At 40.6% G+C, this 23,746-nt stretch overlaps 1 protein-coding gene across 1 annotated transcript; it reads right to left on the bottom strand.

The window, feature by feature from the left end:
- Positions 1–1,106: 1,106 nt before the first annotated feature.
- kcnj13 (potassium inwardly rectifying channel subfamily J member 13) lies at positions 1,107–12,074 on the bottom strand. The gene is made up of 3 exons (XM_058633003.1): positions 11,749–12,074; positions 7,633–8,196; positions 1,107–3,551 (listed from the first exon to the last, which is right to left on the bottom strand). Exons 2-3 carry the CDS (start codon positions 8,147–8,149, stop codon positions 2,974–2,976), a joined length of 1,095 nt encoding a protein of 364 aa, XP_058488986.1. The 5' UTR covers positions 8,150–8,196; positions 11,749–12,074; the 3' UTR covers positions 1,107–2,973.
- Positions 12,075–23,746: the final 11,672 nt, after the last annotated feature.

Consider the following 23,746-nt stretch of genomic DNA (forward strand, 5'->3'; position numbering starts at 1 on the left):
CACTGCAGTTTTACATGAACAGATTTTGCGTCTTAAATTTGAAATATGAACAGTATAAAACATATTTAAAGTAATATTTGTTTGAGTCGTTGTCTCAATGTCCAAAAACAGGCCAAAAAATGGAAACTATGTACAGGTGTTTTTCTTCAGCTCTCTCCTCTCTGGTGACAAAAACGCTGATTCACCGGCTTCCTGCAACAGTGCGAGTGAAATTACCGTAATAACCACATGTTGGCTTTGATTTGCAACTTCTCAGCTTTCACAAACCGTTGGAATTTTTCCGACAGCACAAACCATCGTGTAACTACGGTAATTGACTTTCTATTTTGTGTTGACTTACAGAGTGGATGGTGTTGTTTCCATACAATATGATTGATCACATGATTATATCATGCATGATCATGTGATGACATCAGGGTTTGTCTCTCTTTCCATTACCATCATATGTTGCTTAATTGGTTAGTTACTCACACGCTATGCACTGGTTTATTCCCTCAGGCACATTCTGCTGAAACTGCAACTTACAGAAAGTCGCCATAAAGTGCACAACATGTTCACTTAATAGCCGCAAGAGGGCTCTCACACAAACCACACTTTGCCACAGGCCTGACTGAGCTCTCACTGACTGACTGACTGACTGACTGTGCCTCAAAGTCCATGAGTCTGTGAGGTTGGACATTTGGACTGGGCCCTAATCTCAGTTCTCCTGAATGAATACAGTAACCATATATCTATTAACATCGATCTGCCCATCACTATAATCTATCATGACTTATTTTTTTTTAAAGTGTGCCAACTTTTTGGGAAATTATTGGTTGCTTTTAATCATTTGTATTATTGTATTATTCTCATTTAAATAAAGATATATATCTTTAATATATATCTATTAAAGATGTATATATATATATATATATATATATATATATAAAAGACAATAAAAGAAGATCTATAGAGTGTGTTGGACATTACTGACACATTTGATGTTGATTTGAGTCAAAGCACATGCGTAGAACTGCCATTCACCAGCAGGGGACAGCACAGTTAAAGAAGTTGGACATAATCTTCAGTGCAGTCGCCACGGTAACAGTGAAATAATACGTCCAGGCTTGTTTAGAAAATATTTATTTTGTAATGTACACTGTACAGAGGCACTGAAGCATGTGAGATACACACAGAGAGAGATCTCATCCTTTAAAATCACAGTTAGTGGAACATTTTCTTACACAGGTCTGAGGCTGCTACATGATTTGTATTTAAACCATATAGATAACAACACAGTGACTCTTGATCAGAAGGGGAAAAATACCCCCAAATATATGCACACATTCACCACAGCACTTCATCCTGACAAACAAACTTGATTTATTAAATCTAAAATCATCATCATTAATAATAATATTGCACAAATCAGAAATAATACATAGATTTTTTTTATTATTCTTTTTAAATAAACGCCTTAAGTAATCAGCAGTCAATCTAGTTAGTCACTATGGAGCCCTATCTCATTGATTTCATTGATTGCGGCAAATGAATCCATTTAAGACGAGATATAAAATCGACGCAAAGACATGGTAAGAAGCACGCTTTTCTCGGTCGTGCAAACGCAAACCCTGTGAAGATGTGAAACGATGTCCTGTTTAGTCGCCCCGTGTCGAAATATATGAACCTGGGTGGGAGGAAATGTTGTGAAAGCCATTTACAGTAGTGTTGAGTTTCTTCTAATGTGTGGACATTGTATAGGAAACAGAATGGAGTCGCTGTACGTGCACAAGTGAGAGAGGAAGGGGCAGTGAGTGAGGAGAGTATTCATGCAAGTGAAATTATCCAGTGACACAAATTGTGTGTAAAACAATGCAAAAATGTGATTTGGTGTGAAAGCACATGTGTTATTATATGTCTCTAATCAAACATCTGCGATGACAGTAGATTCACTGCACTCTTTCATTTCCTCACTGGTGCTTCATAACTTTAAATATACAGTACCTCATTTCAAGTTCTCATTTAAAGGTCAAACATCTTTGTCTCGTGAAAACTCTTATGTAGGAAAATTCAATCCAAATATATGTGTACCAAAGTACCAGATTATTGTAAGTGACTTCATCCCAAATGACCTTAATCTTTTCATACACAGCGTGACCACACAAACTTAACTGAAAATAAAAAATAAACTGAAAGACAAACGAATTCTGAAAACATTTGATCAGAAACTGGGATTATACTTTGGATTTTGTTTATCTAGCTCTAGTATGACAAGACTGGATGATGCATGAGGGACATTTTGATATTATGTAAGAACAGCAGCTGTGCAGCAAGACTAATTTGTAACAGGAAGTGCCTGTATTTATTTATTTTTATTGTATTTTTCTGCTCTTTTAATCATGTACTGTAAGCTGATCTTGAGTGCTTTGAAAGGTGCCCTTTAATTATTATTATTTTTTATTGTTGTTTAAACTGTGGAGTTGACTATTGATTATTGTAGCTATTGTAGATTATTGTACAGTATTTTCACATTTCAATGAGGTCTGGAGGTGTTTTATTTATCAGCAGTGATCATCTGATCACACTGTTTTTAGTGATACAGCCATGTTCTGACATCTTTACTATTAATGTGGTGTCTTGTCATAATGTTATTTAACACATAAAAGTAGTAAAAAATAAAATTCAATCAATTTTGCAACAGTGTTTGTTCATGCTGACCTTCTGAAAGTGGTGCCCTCTACTGGCCACTCCTATGGAAGTAAATTAGTCGGAAGCCAGTGGAGGATCATTAATCTGGGAGTTGCTTTAAGGCCTCAGAGTGAGGGAAATGACAGCAGCACCCATGTCTGTGATACATTTTCATTTCAAAACAAATTCAGATCTATTCATTAAAATAAAGAAGTTCATGACAGAGACACCCGGCCCACTGTTACCCTCCCCAGATGCCCCACTGACATGACCGCCTGTCCTATTGAGACCTCCCCTACAGCATCTTTACTCCATCCTGTCGCTTCCATCTCCGTTGATCTGCACGACACAATCCTTGTTCAACGGCTCCTTCGAGTGGCTCGTGTCAAATTGCTGGGTGCTCACCATGTACCTCCCCCGAGCATCCATCAGCAACGCCGGCACGAAGCAACGGTCAAATTGTATCTCTTGGCGCAGGTAGGAGGTTCTCTTCTGACAGGAGTCACCAGTTCCCTCTTGCAAGGCCGAGAGGAAGACCACCAGCTCAAAGTGGGTGGACGTGCCCTCGCACAGGGCAGGGTAGAGGGGGCTGCTGCAGTCCAGTGGGTGGTAAAAGGTGAGCGGGAAGATGAACAAAGGACAAGGCTGCTGCTGCCCCAGATTATCCAAGCGGAAGTCCAAAGAAGTCTGGTGGAGGGCCTGACCATCATGCTCCTCGTAGAGAACGGCACTCACCTTCACATCCACCAGGGGTCGCTGCAGCAGGTTGGTGGCTCGCAGCATGAGGCACTTCTGGCCCTGATGTTGTCCCACCACTGCGTACGGGCTGAACTGGATGGCTCCTGCCCGCTTCTGGGGACGTGCGATCTTGGCTACAAATGCACCTGAAGAAAGACAGTGAGCCAGGAGTCGTTATTGTAGAAGCACGAGAGGAATGGCAGCTTAATGAAATAGGCACTTTTCTTCCTGACAACTGAGTAGCTCACAATTATCTAAACATTACATGATGAGGTGTGGAAGAAGGCAAGGTTTAAACGCTATAAGCTGTATTTGAACTATATTTAAAAGCTTGAGGCAACATTTACACAGCTTGCACAATGAAGAGGTGAAGAGAGAGGGCCTCGTGTTTAAAAGACCACCCAGATACCCAGTCACTGTGAAACTGGGTGCATATGAACAAGTGGTGCATGCCGTCTGGGTTTCTCCCAAAAATGAATAGCTAACTGACCTGCTGCCTGAAGAACAATGGCAAATACAGCAGCAAAGAAGAAGAAGAAAAGCAGAATTTCACAGAGTGTGAGATTGAAGCACTAATGTGGCCAAAAAAGTGTGAAATTGGAATTTGCAATAAACCGGACGCGTCACACTGGGGTTCAACTAGCTCCGAGGCTAGATTGAGACGTTAAAGCTCCAGTGTGGAACCTCTATTGTCTCCTTTAGATTTCTGAGTAATTACCAAAGCAGTGCCGTCAGTATATTGTGACTATAATACAAATATGATGGTGAAATCCTACTGGATGTCCAGCTTTGTTTTTGAAGTCCACTCCTGCAACCTTTGCAGGTGCTTCTTTGTGTTTTCAGCCACAGTGCTGCTGTGTGAAGCTGTTTGCTTCTTTTGCCTCACCTGCTCAGTTGTGACGTAAAATGCGTCACTCTGTGAGCAGCACGGGAAAAACAAAGAACTGTTGTGCTGAGAAACACAGAGAGAGTCTTTCTCTCTCTCTCTCTCACACACACACACACACACACACACACAGACTTTATCAGCATTGTGTGAACCCATTTGGCGAAAAAAATACGATTCAAAAATACGCTTCAAATGTTGCATCTGAATTAAGAATCTATAAATCTGCCAGAAGCACACGTTACACACAGAATAAGGAAATGGACACACTGAGTTATACAGTGCTATCATTCATCTATTATCACAGATTATGTAACATGAAGGGGGATCCAGCGTGACCCAACCCAAGGTTGACTGGATCCTGCACTTTATAACGAGCTGCCTCAGGTGGTGAGAAAATACAACCAGACCTTTGTTAACTATGACATATTTTGCATTTCTTTCTGTAGTCAAGAGAGGTCAAGTAACAAATATTACACTATTATTTAATTATATATACATATTTATATATTAATATTATATAATATTAAGCCCTAACAGGCAAATTCAAGAATACAGACTAAAAGTCTATATTGATTTGATATGTTATGTAAGTCATTCATGAACAAAAATAAAAATAATGTATTATCCTGCTGCTAAGTATTTAACATCATTCCAGGAGAAAATGGAATACTTCCACCGTTCTGTATGTGTATTCAGAGCCATGATTAAAAAGAAATGAACTACTTAAGAACTACTGCACTTACAGTTAAAAGTATGGCTCAGCACTGATGTTAAAAGTCTCATTGTTATCCACTGTTTTCCAAAAACAAACTCACACAGATTATTCTTGTCAAATATTACACATTCTGATCTTTTCAGACCTTAAACACGTGTTAAAATCGAACCAGAAGAGATCTAAAATGTCACGGTGATGGGCGCCCCCCCACCACATGGAGCCTTATTTTGAAGGTCATAAAGGAAAAGGCAAGGTCAGTGTGTTGTATTTTCAAAGCAAAGTTTTTTTTTTTTACACATACGTTGTGTAAGATTAAGTTTGGTCAGTTACAACATTTCACGCTGTGTTATTTCTGTGTAGAACACTGCTGCTCTTCTGAAAACATGGAACCAGGAGTCACACAAGAATCTGCCAAAAGGATCAACACACCGGTGGACACTGTGGTCAAACTTACGGGATAAAATTTTTTAAAAAACCATGATATATTTCTCTAATTTACTTGCAATGTATATTGAGGTCGTAGTTAAAGTGATCATTTTATTTGAACTATAACACAAGGCTCACCTAATCATACATTCTGTGCAAACAAACATTTTATGAGGTGGATAAAATCTGTTATTGCCTTTTTTCCTCACTGGCAGCCTCTGTGTGTGGTTCCCAGTCCCATCACTGACTTCAATCACACTCACTATCACTTCCTGACTGACATTGTGCTTGTCAAAGGGACTTAAAAAAGCATGATGGATGCCATATTTAAAGGACAATGTACAGTGAGCCAGTCATTACTGTGAAAAATGCTCCAGCGTGATGCACGTTTCGTGCATCATGCTTTTTTTTTTTTTTTTCTTAAATAACAAAACAATAATGACTGCCTCATTGTGCATCAGTCTTACCCTTACAAGTACAAGTAACTTGTGACTAATGTAGACAGATACACGTGGTGCAAACAACTGAACAGGACTTGAACTTTGTGTCATTGACTTGTCTGATATTTCAGTTTGTCTTGCAGTGTTATTAACTGGCGTCTCATTTGGTGTTCCTGTGTATTCTGTTGACTTCCCTCATTAGTCTCTAACAACCACCCGTGTTAAATTAGCTCCACCTGTTTCTCATTATTCATTATATCACTCACCTGTCACGCCCCCACCAAAAAGTAGTTCATGTCAGCAGCATGTATGCAACTGTGAATACTTATGTTAACATCACTCAGTTTAACTCTGTAATTCCAATTTGAATTCTAAATTAATGTATGCACCTCCTACATTTTTATGTATTTATTATTATTGCTATTATTTACATTTTATTCTGAAGTTTGAAGTGTGATGTGGTGGGTTTGTATGATGGAAAAAAAAATGAAAGGGAAAAGGGCTGAAATTTCAATTAAATTAGGGCTTAACTTTAAGGCTACAAACAGACCATAATGCTCTAGAGGACAATTTGCCAGATTTTGGTCTCGATCTGGCCCTGCTGACAATCATGGGTTCCTTCTGGTTTCAGGCTGATTTGAACAGATTATCTGGCCAAATTATCCTGGAGGGGTGTGAGGGGTTAACAGAGGTTATTTTAACGTCATCGGACGCGTCACAGTCTTCCCGATTTAAAATCACAAGTATTAAACATGTTAGACATTATAACTGAGAGCGAGGTGACCAGGAAGTGTTGCGCACCTTTGTTTAGAACCATAATTTAGACAAGCCAAGTTGATTCTTCTTCATCCACAGTTCTTTCTTCATATAAAACATCACACCCCACAACAGCTATTAACTGACAATCCGCCTCCATGTCTGTTTATATTCTGAAGGTATGTTAAATCACGTGATTTTCTGTGAGATCCCAAATCCCTGAAATCTCCTCCCCGAAATCGTAAATGTGTGGTCCCGCGTCTGAGTCTGTGCTTGCTCAAGATTAAAACATTAAGAATCGGTTAGAGAATTCAGTGTGTCTGTGGTCTGTGGTCATTTCTGACTGTGGACAGAAATGTAGAAACAAAGAACCTCTCTTCTCTGGCAATCTCAACCAGAGGTTGGATACAGAAAAAAAAAATTGCAAAAGAATTCTACTGGATTCTAAAGGATTCTCCTGCTAAAAAGTGGACATTTAAGCCGCTTTTCCACCTATGGTCCCAGCTCGCCTCACATCACCTCACCACGACTAGGCACGGCACGGCTTAGGTTGGTTTTCCACTACAAAATAGTACCTACTCAGCGTGGGCGGAGTCATCACTGCACGGCTGCATGAAACTGCGGTCTGACGCAGTCACTGGGCTGAAATACAGCTCCAGGGGTTGTGACGCCGCTCTCCGGTCGCGTTCGGCAGTGCTGTCGCTAAATACACCAGACTCCTCTGTTAAATATTGAGATTTTTTTTACATTTCCCTGGTAATTGTTGGAGATTAACCCATGTTTATAGGATTGTTAAGTCTTTTTAACTGATCTAAAGTTTTGTTTAACCTCATGAGCAGGGGACCACCTCTTTGGGATTGGATCAAATGTGAGATACTGGAAAAGTTTCTCCTAGATTTACTGTCAGAGCACTGAGCTTGAGATCGTCATGTCACTCTAGATCAGTCAGAATACAGAGTTAATTTACACAGATTTCAACTTTAGCAGCATCAGAGATTTACCTGTGATGAAAGCCTCCAGCATGAGCCCCAGCAGCATCTGAACAGCCAGCAGTGCTATAGCACTAGGACAGTCCCCACTGGGGAACATGGTGCCATATCCAATGGTCAGCTGTGTCTCCAAGGAGAATGAAAAGGCAGCAGTGAAGCTGGTTATGTGTTTCACACAAACCACATGCCCCTGGGGAGGAGCATCATGATCCTTTACTGCCAGGTCTCCATTGAGGTGAGCCAGCAAGTACCACAGGCAGGCAAACAGCAGCCAGTGGGCAAGGAAGGAGGCACAGAAGGCCAGTAGAACCCATCTCCATCGCAGACCCACCAACAGTCCCCACAAATCCTGCAAGGCCAGCAGCCAAGCTCTGCTGAAGGCCCCACACCATGAACCAGAGGGACACAGAGGAGGACTAAGAGAACAGTGTCCATCTTTGGTGACCAGGCGCTGGTGAGGTGGAGAAGACAAGAGAGGAGAAGAAGAAGCCTTCCCACCCAGAACACTGCTGGTGGATTTGGTTGTCATTCTTAGAGGTGGATCGCAAGCAGGGCAGGTTCAAGGTGAGGATGATCCTGCAATGAAATGAAAGACACCCAGACATTATTCATGAGAATTATCTGTCTCTTTATCCAGCATGGCAAAAAAAGGAAGTCTACTATAATAATGTTTTTGTTTTTCATTGTAGAATTTGGAGGCTGTGGTTTATGATGGCCATTCAACAATCATGGCTGAAAACCAAGGTTGACTGAGCCTTTTCTGTGAAGAACACACTCTGGCTTCTTATCCTGGTTTGAAATAACTCTTTTACAGATGCTACTTAATTCATATATAATATATTATTATAATTGTTTCATACATGTCATATCAACATTTGAAGTTCACAACTATTTGAGGCAAAGTTCCCACCAGGAGTTAGAGGAGATGGTGTCGCTGAGGAATGAGTGCAAATACTAACACCAGCATGGTTCCTGTGTGGGCTCTAGTTCTGTTTAGAACCTTATGCTCTCAGCAAACCAGCCCACGTTCACGTCATCAACGGTTGCTCAATGCACAACCTGAGTGGAAGTCAGCACGACAATGGCAACATGGCAGATCACGTTGAACATGAACTGCGAGCCGGAGTTCAGGGGATGCCCAAATCTCCACCAAACATTTAGTCTTTTCAGAGTGTTCTTTGTTTCCTTGCCATTTTCACCAGTGTGTTCCTCCTCTCGTCTACAGCTTATGTTGAAGCGGGCACACTGATGAGGTAACAATTCACGTGAAAATACTATGTATGTTTTGGTTCCTGGTGAGAACCAAATTTCCAGGTTCTACGCCACTTTATTCTCTGCGTGAATGCTTCAAAATGTAAGCCATGCTGGTGTAATATGGGCAAATAAAGAGTCCATCAAGCAGCAGAACACAGTTCCAGACCAAACATCAGATGTTTTGTTGCAGCTCAGTTTTACAGCAAGACTATTCAACCTTTTTTTTTTTTTTTTTTTCAATTTGCTGGGTCCTGCACACACAGACATCATGGTGATTTCCATCTCTCCACTAAACTCTTAGTAAACAATTACATTCCCTTTACTCCTTTGAATCTCAAGTTTAAACTGTGTGTCTAGAATCAGCATGTACATGTATGTAAAATAAACACGACGTATGTGTGCAGATGTACTCGGAGCTCCAGATGTATGTGCAGGCAGTTGGACAGCTAGAGTCCTGCTCTTTCCAGAGTTTCTATTTCTATGTCAATATTGTTGCCAGGAGATTAGAGCAGCTCCCAGCAGGGAATGAGTCTGAGGAACACAGCGACATGCAGAGTAGGAATGTGTCCTTCATCTGTGGAGTTCAACTTACTGCACAGCACGGCTCTCCGCTCTTCATCTTCACTAGTTAACAATATACATTTACATGCATGTGATCTTGCGGCTTCTTTAAGGTGCTGGCCGTGAAGGGGTTTCGAAAATAAGAGTTTAAAGAAAACCTTAAAGCCAGTGTAAACAAAATGAAATAAAAGTAGTATACTCAAGTATGGGTAGAAGAAGTTGTAGTACATAGAGTCAATATGAGTTCTATAGGAGTATTATTCCATTATGCTAATTTACGCATGTGAAATGACATGAAAGTTGTATATTTGTTGAATAAATGTCTGTTTTCTGAGGCATGTTTCAGTTTAAACTTTAAAAAACAATAGTGGAGAAGTTACTTTTTGTGGGGTTTTAATGACGAACAAATGTAATTGTTCTTTTCTTGTTCTAATTTACATTGTCACTTTGAGTTATTGTTGTTCCAGTAATTGTTTATTTGTCAGTGCCTGTTTTGTTTTGTTATAATCATTGCGGCATTGTTCTTGTCTGTTTTAATTCTATTGATTAGCTACAGCAACATATCCTGTATACATCTGTTAGACTTTACTTAGATGGGACAGCCGTTACTTGTGTCTCTCCCTTTAAATAAATCAATAAAATGACTTGATTTTATTATTTGTTGATGATATCCACAGTTCCTTCTGTGTTCATGTGCAAATACCAATCAAATAACGACTGTGTGTGATATAATTTGAAGTTAAAGCATCCTGAATGTTACATTGATATAAGGACTTTTGTGCTGAGGCTGTGGATATCTGTGAGGTTGTCACATGATAACCATGTGCTGGCTGGGGCTTCATTGTTCTGGGCCTCAGTCTGAAACCTCACTGACCATTACAAGTCCACCAGAAAATCAACAATCATGTCTAGTCTGCTGGAGTAAGCATGAGCTGAGTTTAGCAATAAGGACAGGGAGCAGGTTGGATTTGACCAGACCTGGCACTTTATACTATCACCTGAAAGCTTGGGTTGCCAGTTATGCATGGTCACTTTTCATTTGGTCCCTGGTTAAGGCCCATGACGGTACTGCCCGTGGCACCAATAAAGCTCCAGAAAAAAGAATCAAGAGACCTTGAACTAAAGACAACATGTGAGCAAGTCAACTATACAGATGTTGACAGGTGCCGTGTGGACAGAGCCAGGCCAGCTGTTTCCCCCTGACCTGACTTGGATCAAAAAAACTTGCTTCTTTACAGATATGATCATTTCATTGCAAATGCAGAGTCATTACAGTACATTAACAGTGATGAATATGAGTCTGCGGCTTATTAAACCATACAGCCGTCTTACATAAAACTTTGTATTAGGATATACTGCCTATATGCAGATTAGACAACATGCAGGGGAATGCAGGGTGAGGTGAGCAGCTGAAATAACATCTTTTTCTACGTCTCTACGTAGTAATTGATTAAAAAACATTTTCTAAATTCACTTTTTTGATAATCAGTAAGTTTGAGTGTTTGCTTTATAACAACACGTTATGTGATGTTCTGGTTTCAGGTTTCTTTGAGTTTTGGACAAGACATTTGAGGGTGTCAGCATTTTGAGCTTTGAACAGTGATTGACTTTTTTTCACCCTTTTGTGACATTTTATCAAAGAATCGATTGATTGAGAAAATAATCCCAATGATAGAAATCTGAGAAAAGTAATTTTCCTCATTTTAAGTATACGTGTTGATCATGGGAAGACACAAACAGGAAATGATTGCCATTTGGACATATGTATGTGTATTTTTAATAAAGCATCTACAGTATGAGTTCAGCAGAACTATTATAATTAATACTCTGTCTATGAGGTGTTCAGATGTATGACATTTGCAGACAAACAGCACTTTGTGTAACTGCTATGAGAAGCTTGAAGCCCCCGAGGGCTGCCGGACTATGTAGGCTGACTGTAATCATCGACTTTTCACATGGACATGTTACACGTGACGATGCCTAGTCTGTGAATCTATATGTGTTCACGTACAAAGAAAATGTGTCTCGGTGGTCGAATTTGAGGAGTGATTCAGTCATTTCTGTCGTTATAATAATAATTATCGTTCATTGTGCTAATAAACATCATGTTTGTTGTCCTGTCCTGAGGAAAAAGAGGAGAAAAAATCCCTTTGACTACATAACGTCTTTAACATGTATGTTCTATATCCTGTTTGGTGTGATGGAGTCAACCAGATGAACTTTGTCCCTTTCACACTGACACTGATCATATCACAGTCGATCACTCAGTCGTGTGATGCTATCAGTGCCTCCACTGTACTGTACTCTACTCACCTGGAGCTGCAGTCAGGGCCACACAGGGACCCTCTGACCTTTTCACCCAAGAGCTGGTCTGTGGTCTGCAAAAGCAAGCAAACAGGGCTGAGGCCGAGGCGGAAAGAGTGCCACTAGTTCCTTGCAGAACAAAGTGTAAAATCCCAGAGGAGTTCCACAGCACAAAGTGGTTGAGTGTCACCCCAGAGAAGTTTCCTCGTGTTGAAAGTCAGAACCGAGCGAGATGCTCTCTGCTCCTCTGATCTGCAGCTTCCAGCTCTGGGGCGAGAATGATTCAATTGGTCACATTACTCTGCATGGAGCCTATTAGTCTTCCCGGAAGACAGAAGACAGAGGGAGGGGGATAAGAACAACACCTTGTCACACAGTTCATTCAAAGAGCTGCTTGTTGCTGGTTGGTGACCCACAGCTGCTGCTGCCAAGATATTGGCTATGCTGATAAGCCAATGTGTGTGTGTGTGTGTGTGTGCGTTTGCGGAAAAGCATGTTCACGCATTTTCTTCTTCATGCTTTACTTTTCTTTACTTACTCTATAACTTAGCTACATAGGACGCCTACTAAAGTGCCAGGAATTGCATCCAGTGTGGTTTGCTCTAATGTAGCCTATGTGCTTCAAGGTTTGGCGTGATGTATGTTCACAGTCGGTCTTCTGCCGACCTTGGATATTTTCTCCCGCCGTCTCTTTTTTGTAACTTTCTCTGTAAACCCTAGAGATGGTTGTGTGTGAAAATCCCAGCAGACCAGCAGTTTCTGAAGTACTCAGACCAGCCCGTCTGACATGAACCACTTTCTTTGGACCATTTAAGAATCACTTAAATGACCTTTGTTCCCCATATTGACGCTCAGTTTGAACCTGGCATGCAAGTCTTCTAATTCAATCCTGCTCTTCTTATTATTTTGCCTTCTTTTTCTTTAGGCTTTGCTGACTTTACTGATTCTTTCTGCAGCACATATGAATAGATGAATAGGAATAAAACATTTCATGTGAAGGTTACAATACTTTTTCCATTTCATGCATAGGTTACATCCATTGCACTTTGGTCCATTCTGGTAGAGGATCCCTCACCTGTGACTCTCCTGCTGTAATAAAATCACCCTTGTTTAGAATTAAATGTTGAGGCTGTCACGCCACTGATTAATGGGTCACTCAGTGTGTGGTGGTTAGCACTGTTGCCTCACAGCAAGAAGGTCACAAGTTTGACCGAGGGCCTCTCTGTTTTCCATGTTCTCCCTGTGTACATGCTCCCACTGCCACTCTCAAAAGGATAAGCAGTAGATAATGATTGATTGACTGATACACAGTTTTCTGAAGTTCTGCTTGTGGCTTTGGTTCGATCCAGTCGTCTTATTTACCCAGAAGACTAGGGGTGTGTTGATTTGTGACAATAGAACAGTGGAGCCACATGACAGGAGGTTCAAACTGCTGACAAGGTGCTGACTGCGCTGTCCGATATCCCAGTTGTCCAGTTATCCCAGCATGTTTCAGTTCATTTTTGTAGGTGTTTTTTCATCATTAGTGGCCTTTTTTTTCTAAATTCATTCAATTGAAGTATGCCTTTGGTATAGTAGTCTTCTGATAACTGTATTCCCCAAGAGCATCAGGGAAATACAGAGGCCTTTACATACAATAAAGAATATCATTATTCCAGAGCGGCTTAAAACCAACAGCTGGTATATTTATTGCTGTGAAATGTGAAAAAGTGCCTCAAAGCTTAGCTCATTAAGGTTTTCAGTGAGACGTTTCAGGACGTGGGAAGTAAATAAAAGGAATGGTGTCAGTTATGCTGTTAAATATGGAACCAGTCGACATGCTTGACAAACTACAACAACATCACTGAGCTGCAACACAGTGACCAGCTCAGACCCTCCCTCTGTTCGACTTCTACACTTGTATAAACAGTATGCACTGAAGGTTTTCCCATTCTGAGGAGCCATGCAGGTGCACACTCTTCTTTGGGACAACCTACTGCTGTGAGCAGTCCTTTTCAAAAGTCACACTTAAAAATCCACTCAAAACCAATAAAAAAAGACAGGCCAACCTGGAGCACCAGGGCATTTCCTGGAGGCATGACAGCAACTGCCAGTAACAGATGACCAGTACACCATGAATAACATGATGGACCCCTCAACCCATGCATGAGCCAAACAATACGAAACTACTGTATACAATAGCTGCATTTTGGATGAGATTTTTAACCAGTTTTGTTTTGAAAAATTAAAGGTTAGTATGGAAACCAGGCTAATGGAAGATGACATCAAGTAGCTGTAAAAGAGTGGAACATTTCTGTGAGTGAGTGAGTGAGTTTCAGACAGACAGCCCCTCCAGCTCCCTCTGGTGTCCTGCAGTGGTCTGACCACCTCCAGTGTGAGAATGTGAGTCAGTGTGGCTGCTTCACCGTAGCTTTTTCCTTTAATTCCCTTTCATTAGTCTGAAGAGTGAGACGTGAGTCATTAATCTGCTGCTGGGAAACATGTCACCCTTCACTTTTCTGCTGCCTCCCTCTCTCCCTCATGTTGTTTTCTTCCAAGGGATGGAAAGTTGAAGTGTGAAAGATATTTCTGCACATGTGAGAACATGAGTTCTAAAACAACAGTGAGAAAAAAAAAAATCATAGGGAAAAACAGTTTTATGGTGTGGTTGAAAACATGGCGGCTGATGCATTTTGCAGAAACATGGACAACTAACTATTCTGCTTTATCCTTTTTTCCCCCATACCACTGTCTCCTGGAGAAAGAGACAGGTCATCTCCCGAGAAAAATAAACAAAAAAACATTTGTTAGTCCCACTAAAACAGCACTTTTAGAATGCATGTAAAAATTTTATTCCGACTGAAAGCTACTACATTCAGTCGGAGCAGAGTTGTACTCGAGTTGGCCTGGGCGCTTTATGTATGTGCAACCATTCCCATCCACAACTAATGGCACTTTTCCACTACCTTTCTTAAATACTCTGTTTGAACTTCAGCAGGTCGTCTTTACTTTGTTTCCAGGCCTAAGTTTACTGATTTGCTGCCATTGAATACATTGATAAGAGCTTGAACAGGTGAACCTAATAAAGTGGTCAGTAGGAGAATGCAACTGATAACACACAAACCACTGCCTCTAATGACTTGCTTTGTTTAACTTACTTTAGCTAGAGTATCCACATTCCAATGGCTTTGTGTGGATGCTCAAAGAAAGTACCAGTAGTACTTTGCCAGTGTATTTTCTCCTTGATGCTGTATTTGTATTTGCCTTGCAGTATTTGGTGGGTGTGGCCAATCAGCAGCCTAACTGGCAGCACCTGGTCACTCTCTCAGCTTCAGATCTTCTGCTAGAGGCTGCAGACCTTTGACATGAGTTTTTAACTGTGCAGCAACATGTAACTATAGGTGATAGCGATCATTTACACAGTACACTGTGACTGTGCTGTTAACAGTGAACCAGTAAGTAAGGACCTGACAGCCATGGTGAGTAGTCATGTGTTAAGACTAGAACGTGTATTCCTTAAAGAAATACATGTGGAAGTGGAAGCTGTTGCTGCGGGTGCTGTCTCAGCAATATTTCTTTGGTCTTTTAGCACCACCTACAGTCTGGATCAGTGTTTTGTTTTTTACAGATTGACACAGACTGTATCAAAACACAGACTTGCCATATCTGTACAAAGAATTTGGTTCCCATGGATAAGCAGTCAACAGCACTGGCCTCTTCAAGGTCCCTTCCACAATGTTTGTCGTTCTGTAAACTCTTCTCAACCGTGCTGTTATTACTTCTACCAGAGAGGTTATGTTTTTGGCCTGTTTCTGAGCAGCATAATGAAAAAACTGAAGAAAGAAAAAAGGGTTTTGAAGACATTTTCTGGAGATGTAGTGTATGGCCCAAGGAAGAAATGAGTAGATTTAGGTGGTGATATGGATCTAGATTCAGGTTTCTGTGCGAGATAGGCCGTTATACTGGCACTGAGGGAAACTGCCTTGGGTTTTCACTCCATTTTGAAAATGCCCTGGTTGTTTGAATGGGAGTGTATTTGGTAAAGGATTGCATGCTCATTCATTAATGGCAATGCCATTAATGAATAATGATGATGTTAAGTATGTTAAGGACAAGTCCCATATAGTTTCTTCTGTTATACAACAAAATGAGTGCATATATGTTTAAAACTGGCTCCTAACCATTGCCAGTAGAGGAGTTTGTCAGACTTTGTAACTGCCAAAATAAAATAGTAGATAGCAAAATGACCACTTTCACCTGGTTGTCATGTTAACATTACTGACAATCAGAGCGGTTAGTGGGTTTTTTTTTTGGACCAGTGGAAAAAGGAACTTTATTTTCCATGTCAAATGGGATTATTAATCACTTACAAGAAAAGCAGTGGAAAGACATGTTCCTTGGACAACATGCTCAAAAAGTATATGTATAGCAGACATTATTAAGAAACTGCATGCATGTTCAGTCTGTGAGTCACTGATCTGCTGTCTCTTGCTCACCTCTGTTCATGCAGGGAGTGTGTCTGCTGTGGAGCTGCTCTCATTGTGTTTTTGCATAGTGTTTGCTTATAAAACTAATAAAAGTAAGTACTCTATATACTGCTCCTTGGTACACACTAAATGCCAGGATGTATGAAGCCATGCATTTACCAGTTATGCAACTTTTTACACAATAATAGCCTTGTTGAAAAAGAAAATAATGAATTTAGGGAACTGGAAGGATAATAGTGCATTTACCTTAACATTCAATAAGAGACTAATTCAGAGCACATTTGTTTATATGATCTCTTGGGACTGAATGTATGTATCCATGAACAAGGGTGCAACTCCTATACAACACATTGTATGCTTGCTTGTTTTTATGCTGTTGTAATTATAGAGAACAGACAATAGCTGAGTGTTTTCATTTAATTAAATAAATGAGGATCAATATCCAATATGCTTTACAGTTTACCATTTAGAGAGATTTCATATTCAAAATCTGTTTTTCATCATGGAAAGTTAATATAAAAAAAGAAATCTGAGTACTTTGAAGTTCTCTCTCTTTCTCTGTCTTTTGTGTCTCCCTCCCTCACTTTGAGTGTGTACAGGTTTGTTGGATGAATGTACAGTGGGGTCACATTTCAGTCTGTACTCTGGGAAATAGCTTCATAATAGCTTGGCTGTTTTTGGTGAAAGTCAAGAGTGGTAAGTGACCGGGGAGAGTGAGTGAAGGCTCTCTGTTCTTCCTGTCTGAACGCATCCTCACCAGGTTTCATGGGCTGTAATCATCAAGCAAATCATTGCTACTGACTTTTGCATTTTTTTGGCTTCATTGCTTATATAAATTCCTTCCTTCCTTCCTTCGTTTTTGTAGACTTTCTTCATTGTACTTGTGTGATAGAATCTCGCCATGACTCCCCACCCTAGTTAACTGCTCCCCCATAAAAGCCAATCCAATACAAAGACACCCCTGAGGGACACGCACACTTATCTTAGTGACGACACATCATAGACATAATGCATTCCCTGCCCCCTTACCCTAACCTAAACTCAATTCTAACCCGGAGCCTAAAACCAGGTCTTTACCCTGAAAAAGCACTTTAAAATTGTGGGGCCCAGATAAAATGTCCCCACAAGTGCAAAGATAGGACACACACACACACACACACACACACACACACACACACACACACAATTTCTTACCATTGTGAGTGAACATCATCATAATCAGCAACTACAGACAGAGCTTAACTACACAGCTGTGAATTCACCACTTCACATGCCCCAATAATAATACTGAAACTAAACATATAAAGAGCAGTCCCTTTGATATTCAGTCCCTGTATCAGCAGGATGTCTCCATATCTATATAGGTCTATAAGAAAGTATCGCTTCACAAAGGATATGACAATGTTCTGGTTAATGTCAGTTAAGAGAAGAACACCAGTAGGACCAATTGTGGTTAATAACAATATTAATGATTGCTGTTATGAAATTCAAACATACACACAAGGATTATGAGAAGGTCAGGAGTCTAATCAAAAATCACCCTTGGTCAATAAATATGACCCTAAACTCATATTTCCACACGGACATTACTAATGACCATAGAACCTATGACAGGAGTGCTATTGGTGTCCCTCAAAGAGTTAAATTGCATAAATAATCCAGGTTTTGGTGAGATGTGTGAATGTAAATCTGTCCTCAGATACATCCACCTCCTCAGCTGATGTCCTCTGACCTGCTGCAGTATCACAGTAACCTCAGAGTGTTACACTCCTGGGTGCATACATTAATCTATTTGTAGATACTGTGAAAATATTGTCACTGATGACCACATTTCTTCCCTTCAAATTCTTCAGTCTGTCTGATTATACGGCACACTGATTCATTTAGCTCCTGCTTTTCTCCTCAACCCCATTCAGGACGATTTAAGAATGTTCAGACCTGTACTCAACGCTGTACTCTGCTTGTGATAGGGTCACTTTCGGAAAGATACGGATACCTGATCGAAATGGGAAAGGAAGGAAAGAATTTATATAAGCAATGAAGCCAAAAAATTCAAATGCAAAAGTCAGTAGCAATGATTTGCTTGACGATTACAGCCCATGAAAAGCTGGCGAGGATGCGGTCAGACAGGAAGAACAGAGAGCCTTCACTCACTCTCCCCTGTCACTTACCACTCTTGACTTTCACCAAAAACAGCCAAGCTATTATGAAGCTATGGGAGAGCGACATTTCCCAGAGTACAGACTGAAATGTGACCCCACTGTACATTCATCCAACAAACCTGTACACACTCAAAGTGAGGGAGGGAGACACAAAAGACAGAGAAAGAGAGAGAACTTCAAAGTACTCAGATTTCTTTTTTTTATATTAACTTTCCATGATGAAAAACAGATTTTAAATATTAAATCTCTCTAAATGGTAAACTGTAAAGCATATTGGATATTGATCCTCATTCATTTAATTAAATGAAAACACTCAGCTATTGTCTGTTCTCTGTCATTACAACAGCATAAAAACAAGCAAGCATACAATAAGTAGTTAAAGTTATAAATAATGACCAGCAGGTGTTGCACCCTTGTTCATGAATACATACATTCAGTCCCAAGAGGATCATATAAACAATTGTCCACTGAATTAGTCTCTTATTGAATGTTAAGGTAAATGCACTATTATCCTTCCAGTTCCCTGAATTCATTATTTTCTTTTTCAACAAGGCTATTATTGTGTAAAAAGTTGCAGAACTGGTAAATGCATGGCTTCATACATCCTGGCATTTAGTGTGTACCAAGGAGCAGTATATAGAGTACTTACTTTTATTAGTTTTATAAGCAAACACTATGCAAAAACACAGTTTTTGAGCATTTGGTTCAAGGAACATGTATTTCCACTGGTTTTCTTGTAAGTGATTAATAATCCCATTTGACATGGAAAATAAAGTTCCTTTTTCCAAGTTCCTTTTTCCACTGTCAAAAAAAACCCCACTAACTGCTCTGATTGTCAGTAATGTTAACAGGATAACCAGGTGAAAGTAAATTCTCCCACACTACACCGCTCCACCGCTCCCTTCACTGGCTTCCTGTAGCGGCTCGCATCCGCTTCAAGACTCTAGTGCTTGCGTTCCATGCTACAAACGGATCCGGTCCAGCCTACATCCAGGACATGATCAAAACCTTCACCCCAGCCCGCCCACTCCGCTCTGCATCGGCAAACCGGCTCGCTGCCCCCTCACTGAGAGGATCGCAGAGGAACTCGGGACTGTTCACTGTCCTAGCTCCCAAATGGTGGAACGAGCTCCCCATCAACATCCGGACAGCGGAAAGCCTCCACATCTTCCGCCGCCGACTAAAAACACATCTCTTCCGACTCTACCTCGACTAAGACGACGACGACAAAAAAAACTAAAAAAACTTATATATAGCACTTATGACTAGCACTTCATAGTTTGGCTTACTTGAAGCTCTTACTTACTTCTAGCTCTTATTTGTACCCAAATGTTTAAATGCACTTATTGTAAGTCGCTTTGGATAAAAGCGTCTGCTAAATGACATGTAATAATAATAATAAAAAAGGTCGTTTTGCTATCTACTATTTTATTTTGGCAGTAACAAAGTTTGACAAACTCCTCTACTGGCAATGGTTAGGAGCCAGTCACTTGTTTTAAACATATATGCACTCATTTTGTTGTATAACAGAAGAAACTATGCGGGAACATACTTAACATCATCATTATTCATTAATGGCATTGCATGAATGAGCATGCAATCCTTTACCAAATACACTCCCATTCAAACAACCAGGGCATTTTCAAAATGGAGTGAAAACCCTAGAAAGTTTCCCTCAGTGCCAGTTTACTGGCCTTTCTCGCACAGAAACCAGAATCTGGATCCATATCACCACCAAAATCTAATAATCTAATCAAAAATCATTTTGCATTATGCAGCAGATGGAGTACAGGTCTGAACATTGTTAAATCGTCCTGAATGTGTCCTCAGATCTGATCACAGAAACTACATTCAGAAGTGGTTTATGGAGTATGCATGTGGCACATTGCTGAGCATGAACTCAATCTGTCCTCAGCACCAATCAGAGACTGCTTCAACATCTTCGGAGAATTCGTTCAAAGTGGAGCTTTCACGTTCACTCATCTCTTTCTCTCTGACACTCACACAGATATACAGCCTGATGCACACATAAACACATCTGCACAGTCAGACTCGTTTAAAAAACACATTTTTAAACAAATTTGTTCCTGTGAACCAACGTGACATTGTGTATTTGAATATAGGGCAGGGTCACCATATCGGATCAAGGATGTATTTTATTGGCAGGCGAGAACAGGCGTACTTGGTTCTTGCTCATGTCAAAACACAGATGCAAACGCTTCTGAATAGTGTTTGTTAACACTAATGTGGGGGGTCAGCCATGAGCACAAAGGAAACAGTCAAGATGTAGGTTATTACCACTGAGCTGTGATGACCAAATCTCTCAGGACGGATCATTATTCCAGGTCTAAATGGGGCTTATAGAAACCACATTCCCTGTGGCATTTGTCCTTGACAATGATCTAGTTCCGAGGTCATAAAGCTATTTTTGATCATTGAGAGCAGCTCCAGGTTTTTTGGTAACTCTCTCTCTGTGTCTCTTTAATTGTGAGCAAACTTGCGGAGAGACATTTCAGTAATTCTCTATGGGCGTGATGAATATGTATCTCTGATGGTCGATGGGCAAGAATCAAAGTAGGCCACTCTGTCTCTGGTGATCCATACATGTGTCTCGCTCATGAGGCTGACTCTTTCAAAGGCCACAGTTTGAAGGCTGAGTGCGTCACAGTGCTGTGACTCAGCTGTCCCATTTCCAAGGTTTCTCTCAATGCTGCTTACAAATGTGTCTTTTCATCGAAGAGTGATGAGGTATCCGACGAGTGGATCCTTCCTGGCCCAACCTATCTCAGGATGATGGTGTCCAACAATGAAACCCACTTAAATAAAAGTATCATGCTTCCACTCAAAACAACTTTTCTTTTGTTGAAATATTCACTTTATGTTACATTATGAAGCGTGCTGTTAAGTGTATCACATCAGGCTTCAACGAACGCCAATAGCTCTGGCAAGGGATAACAGAACAGCTGTTGACAGCATGTTGAATCTCTGGCAAGAGCATCTGCTAATGAAAAGGGTGTTGGAGACTACTGATGATGTATTACATTCTTGAAGGGGTGTCCCATCTTGTGGTGATAGATTTCAGTAGGGATTAGGCGATTCTTGAGGAGTTAAAGTTTCCGGTCTTCCTCAATAGCCCATGATGTCAGTTTTGTAAAGGATGTTTTCTCATTTCAGGCCACTAGGTGATGCATTTTTGCCATATTGCAAGAATGTCACCAGTTCAGATGCCAGTTTGACCAAAGGCCTTTCTGAGTGAAGTCTTCTTCCAGTGTGTGCATGGGTTCTCTCCAGGTACTCGCTGTAGCCATTGTCCAAAACTGTGCAATTTGGAGTTTACGTTAACTGGACACTCTAAATTGACGAGAGGTATGAGAGTGAATGGGTGTTTGTCTCTGTATGTTGGCCCTGCGATGGACTGGTGACCTGTCCAAGGTGCGCCCCAAGCCTTTCACCCTATGTCAGCTGGGATTGGCACCAGTGCCCCCGCAACCCTCATGTAGAGGATACATCTGTAGAAAATGGATGGACCTTCCATTTTATTAAATAGATGATAAAGCACACTTGGAGCCTGGTTGTAGACGTTTGTGAATGTCTTTTTTTTTTTTAAGTCAACATGAATTTCTAAACATTCTAAACAGGAGTTCAGGTTCTTATGGTTGACGTCATGACTGGTTTCCACTTGCTAGCTACTAAGCCACATAGAAAAGGTCATCGCTACCATTAGAATTTACTGCTGTGGGATTTTATTCCAATTCACTACTTCCATATTTTTGGGATGCATGTGAAAGTGTTGGAGTATGTACACACACACGCACACACACGCACACACACACACACACACACAGTGTGTGAATCACAGGCTACATGAATGGTTTAAATGATTTCAGCTGTGGCAGCATGGACGGATGATTGTTTCTGATAAGAGCTGGAATGCCAGACTGGATACAGATTTCTTTCCTTGTAAAACACTGTGTCTGTGTGTGTGTGTGTGTGTGTGAGTGTGTGGTGGTCACCTCTGTGAGGGCGACTGGTACAGGCTCGGTTTACTTCTGTGTTGCTGGAGATAAAGGAGGCTTTTGTGAGCTAGGGCCCCCCTTACATCCCTCAGCCTCTGAGTTTTTATTTCCCTGTACAGCAGCAGAACACACAGCCACAGACAACAGATTATATGGGTAAGCTTGGGACATCAGAATAAATAAATAAATAAATTCAAAATGAAAGGTTCACTACTAAAGGGTGTACTCTCTATGACAGTAACTGTGATACCATTTGACATTTGAGTGCTGGTCTGACACTCCACAGCTGCATTCTTTATACCTTGGTATCAGGTCACATCAACACTGATGGCCACGCTGTATAAATTTCTTAGAACAAGTCTGAGACACAGATGTATGGTCTCACTGAAAACATGGCTACCAGAGAGAATTTTAGCCACTTAACAAAAGGCTCACTTAATAAAATCCATACGCCTGCTTGACTCTACAGTATCTTAAGACTCTATCTTGTCGTCAGCCTTTTCCAACTGAACATTGACATCTTTGTGCTTTGAACACTTCTCAATCCCCACAACCACGTCCACAAAATAAATCTGTTTTTGTATCACAGCACACATACGTTTAACTCCTTGTATCCCGGTGAGCTGAAATAATGATTTTCTGAATCTACTTTGGTGTTGGAGAGTGAGTGGTTTGTGGTCTGCACCACAATGCCGTGAAGTTGTTTTACACGCAACACAAACTAGTGACGTGTTTTCGGTGTACTGAAACATGAGAATCAGTTCATTAAAAAGATTAGTTCAGTACTTCCTGCATGACCGGAGCACCGATACAGTCCCTGAATTAATATACGGCTGAACGGGTTGTGATTAATTAAATACATCAGACTCCTCTGTTAATATTAAGATTTTCAAAATTTCCTTGTTAAATCTAGGAGATTAACGCACATTTTTGGGAGTTTTATGTCTTTTTAACCCTCTTATGACCATGACAATCAGGCCGCCTGGATTTATTTTATGGCTGTTGAATTGTCAAAAGATTTTCAATGAGTGAGCGCTCCTGCCCTTTTTTCCAAGACAACTTTCAAACGTTTAGGAATTACGTTGGCGGCGACGTCAGAATGGTAACAGAAGTGTTAACTGATCTACAGTTCGGCATTGTTCCCTTAGATTCCAATCAGTGGCCGGCAGTCTGTCGATGTCGCATTTAGTATCGGCTTGAAACCTCGCTAGAGCAGGTTCTAAAAAGTATCGGGTACAAGGTACTATAGCTAATGGAAAAGCAAAAAAATAACTGTATTGTATTACTGTGGAAAAGTGCCAAAGTCATTACTGACAATGTGTCAACAGCTCATAGAAGCACTTTCAAAAACCTGAGAGTTCAT

The sequence above is a fragment of the Solea solea genome, chromosome 7 (genome assembly GCF_958295425.1).
Source record: "Solea solea chromosome 7, fSolSol10.1, whole genome shotgun sequence".
In the NCBI taxonomy this organism is placed as follows: domain Eukaryota; kingdom Metazoa; phylum Chordata; class Actinopteri; order Pleuronectiformes; family Soleidae; genus Solea; species Solea solea.

Coding starts and splice junctions, on each gene's coding strand:
- kcnj13 (XM_058633003.1), bottom strand. CDS start 8,149: ATGACAACCAAATCCACCAGCAGTGTTCTGGGTGGGAAGGCTTCTTCT. Junction 3,552..7,632: donor GCTGGAGGCTTTCATCACAG/GTAAATCTCTGA, acceptor GTCTTTCTTCAG/GTGCATTTGTAGCCAAGATC.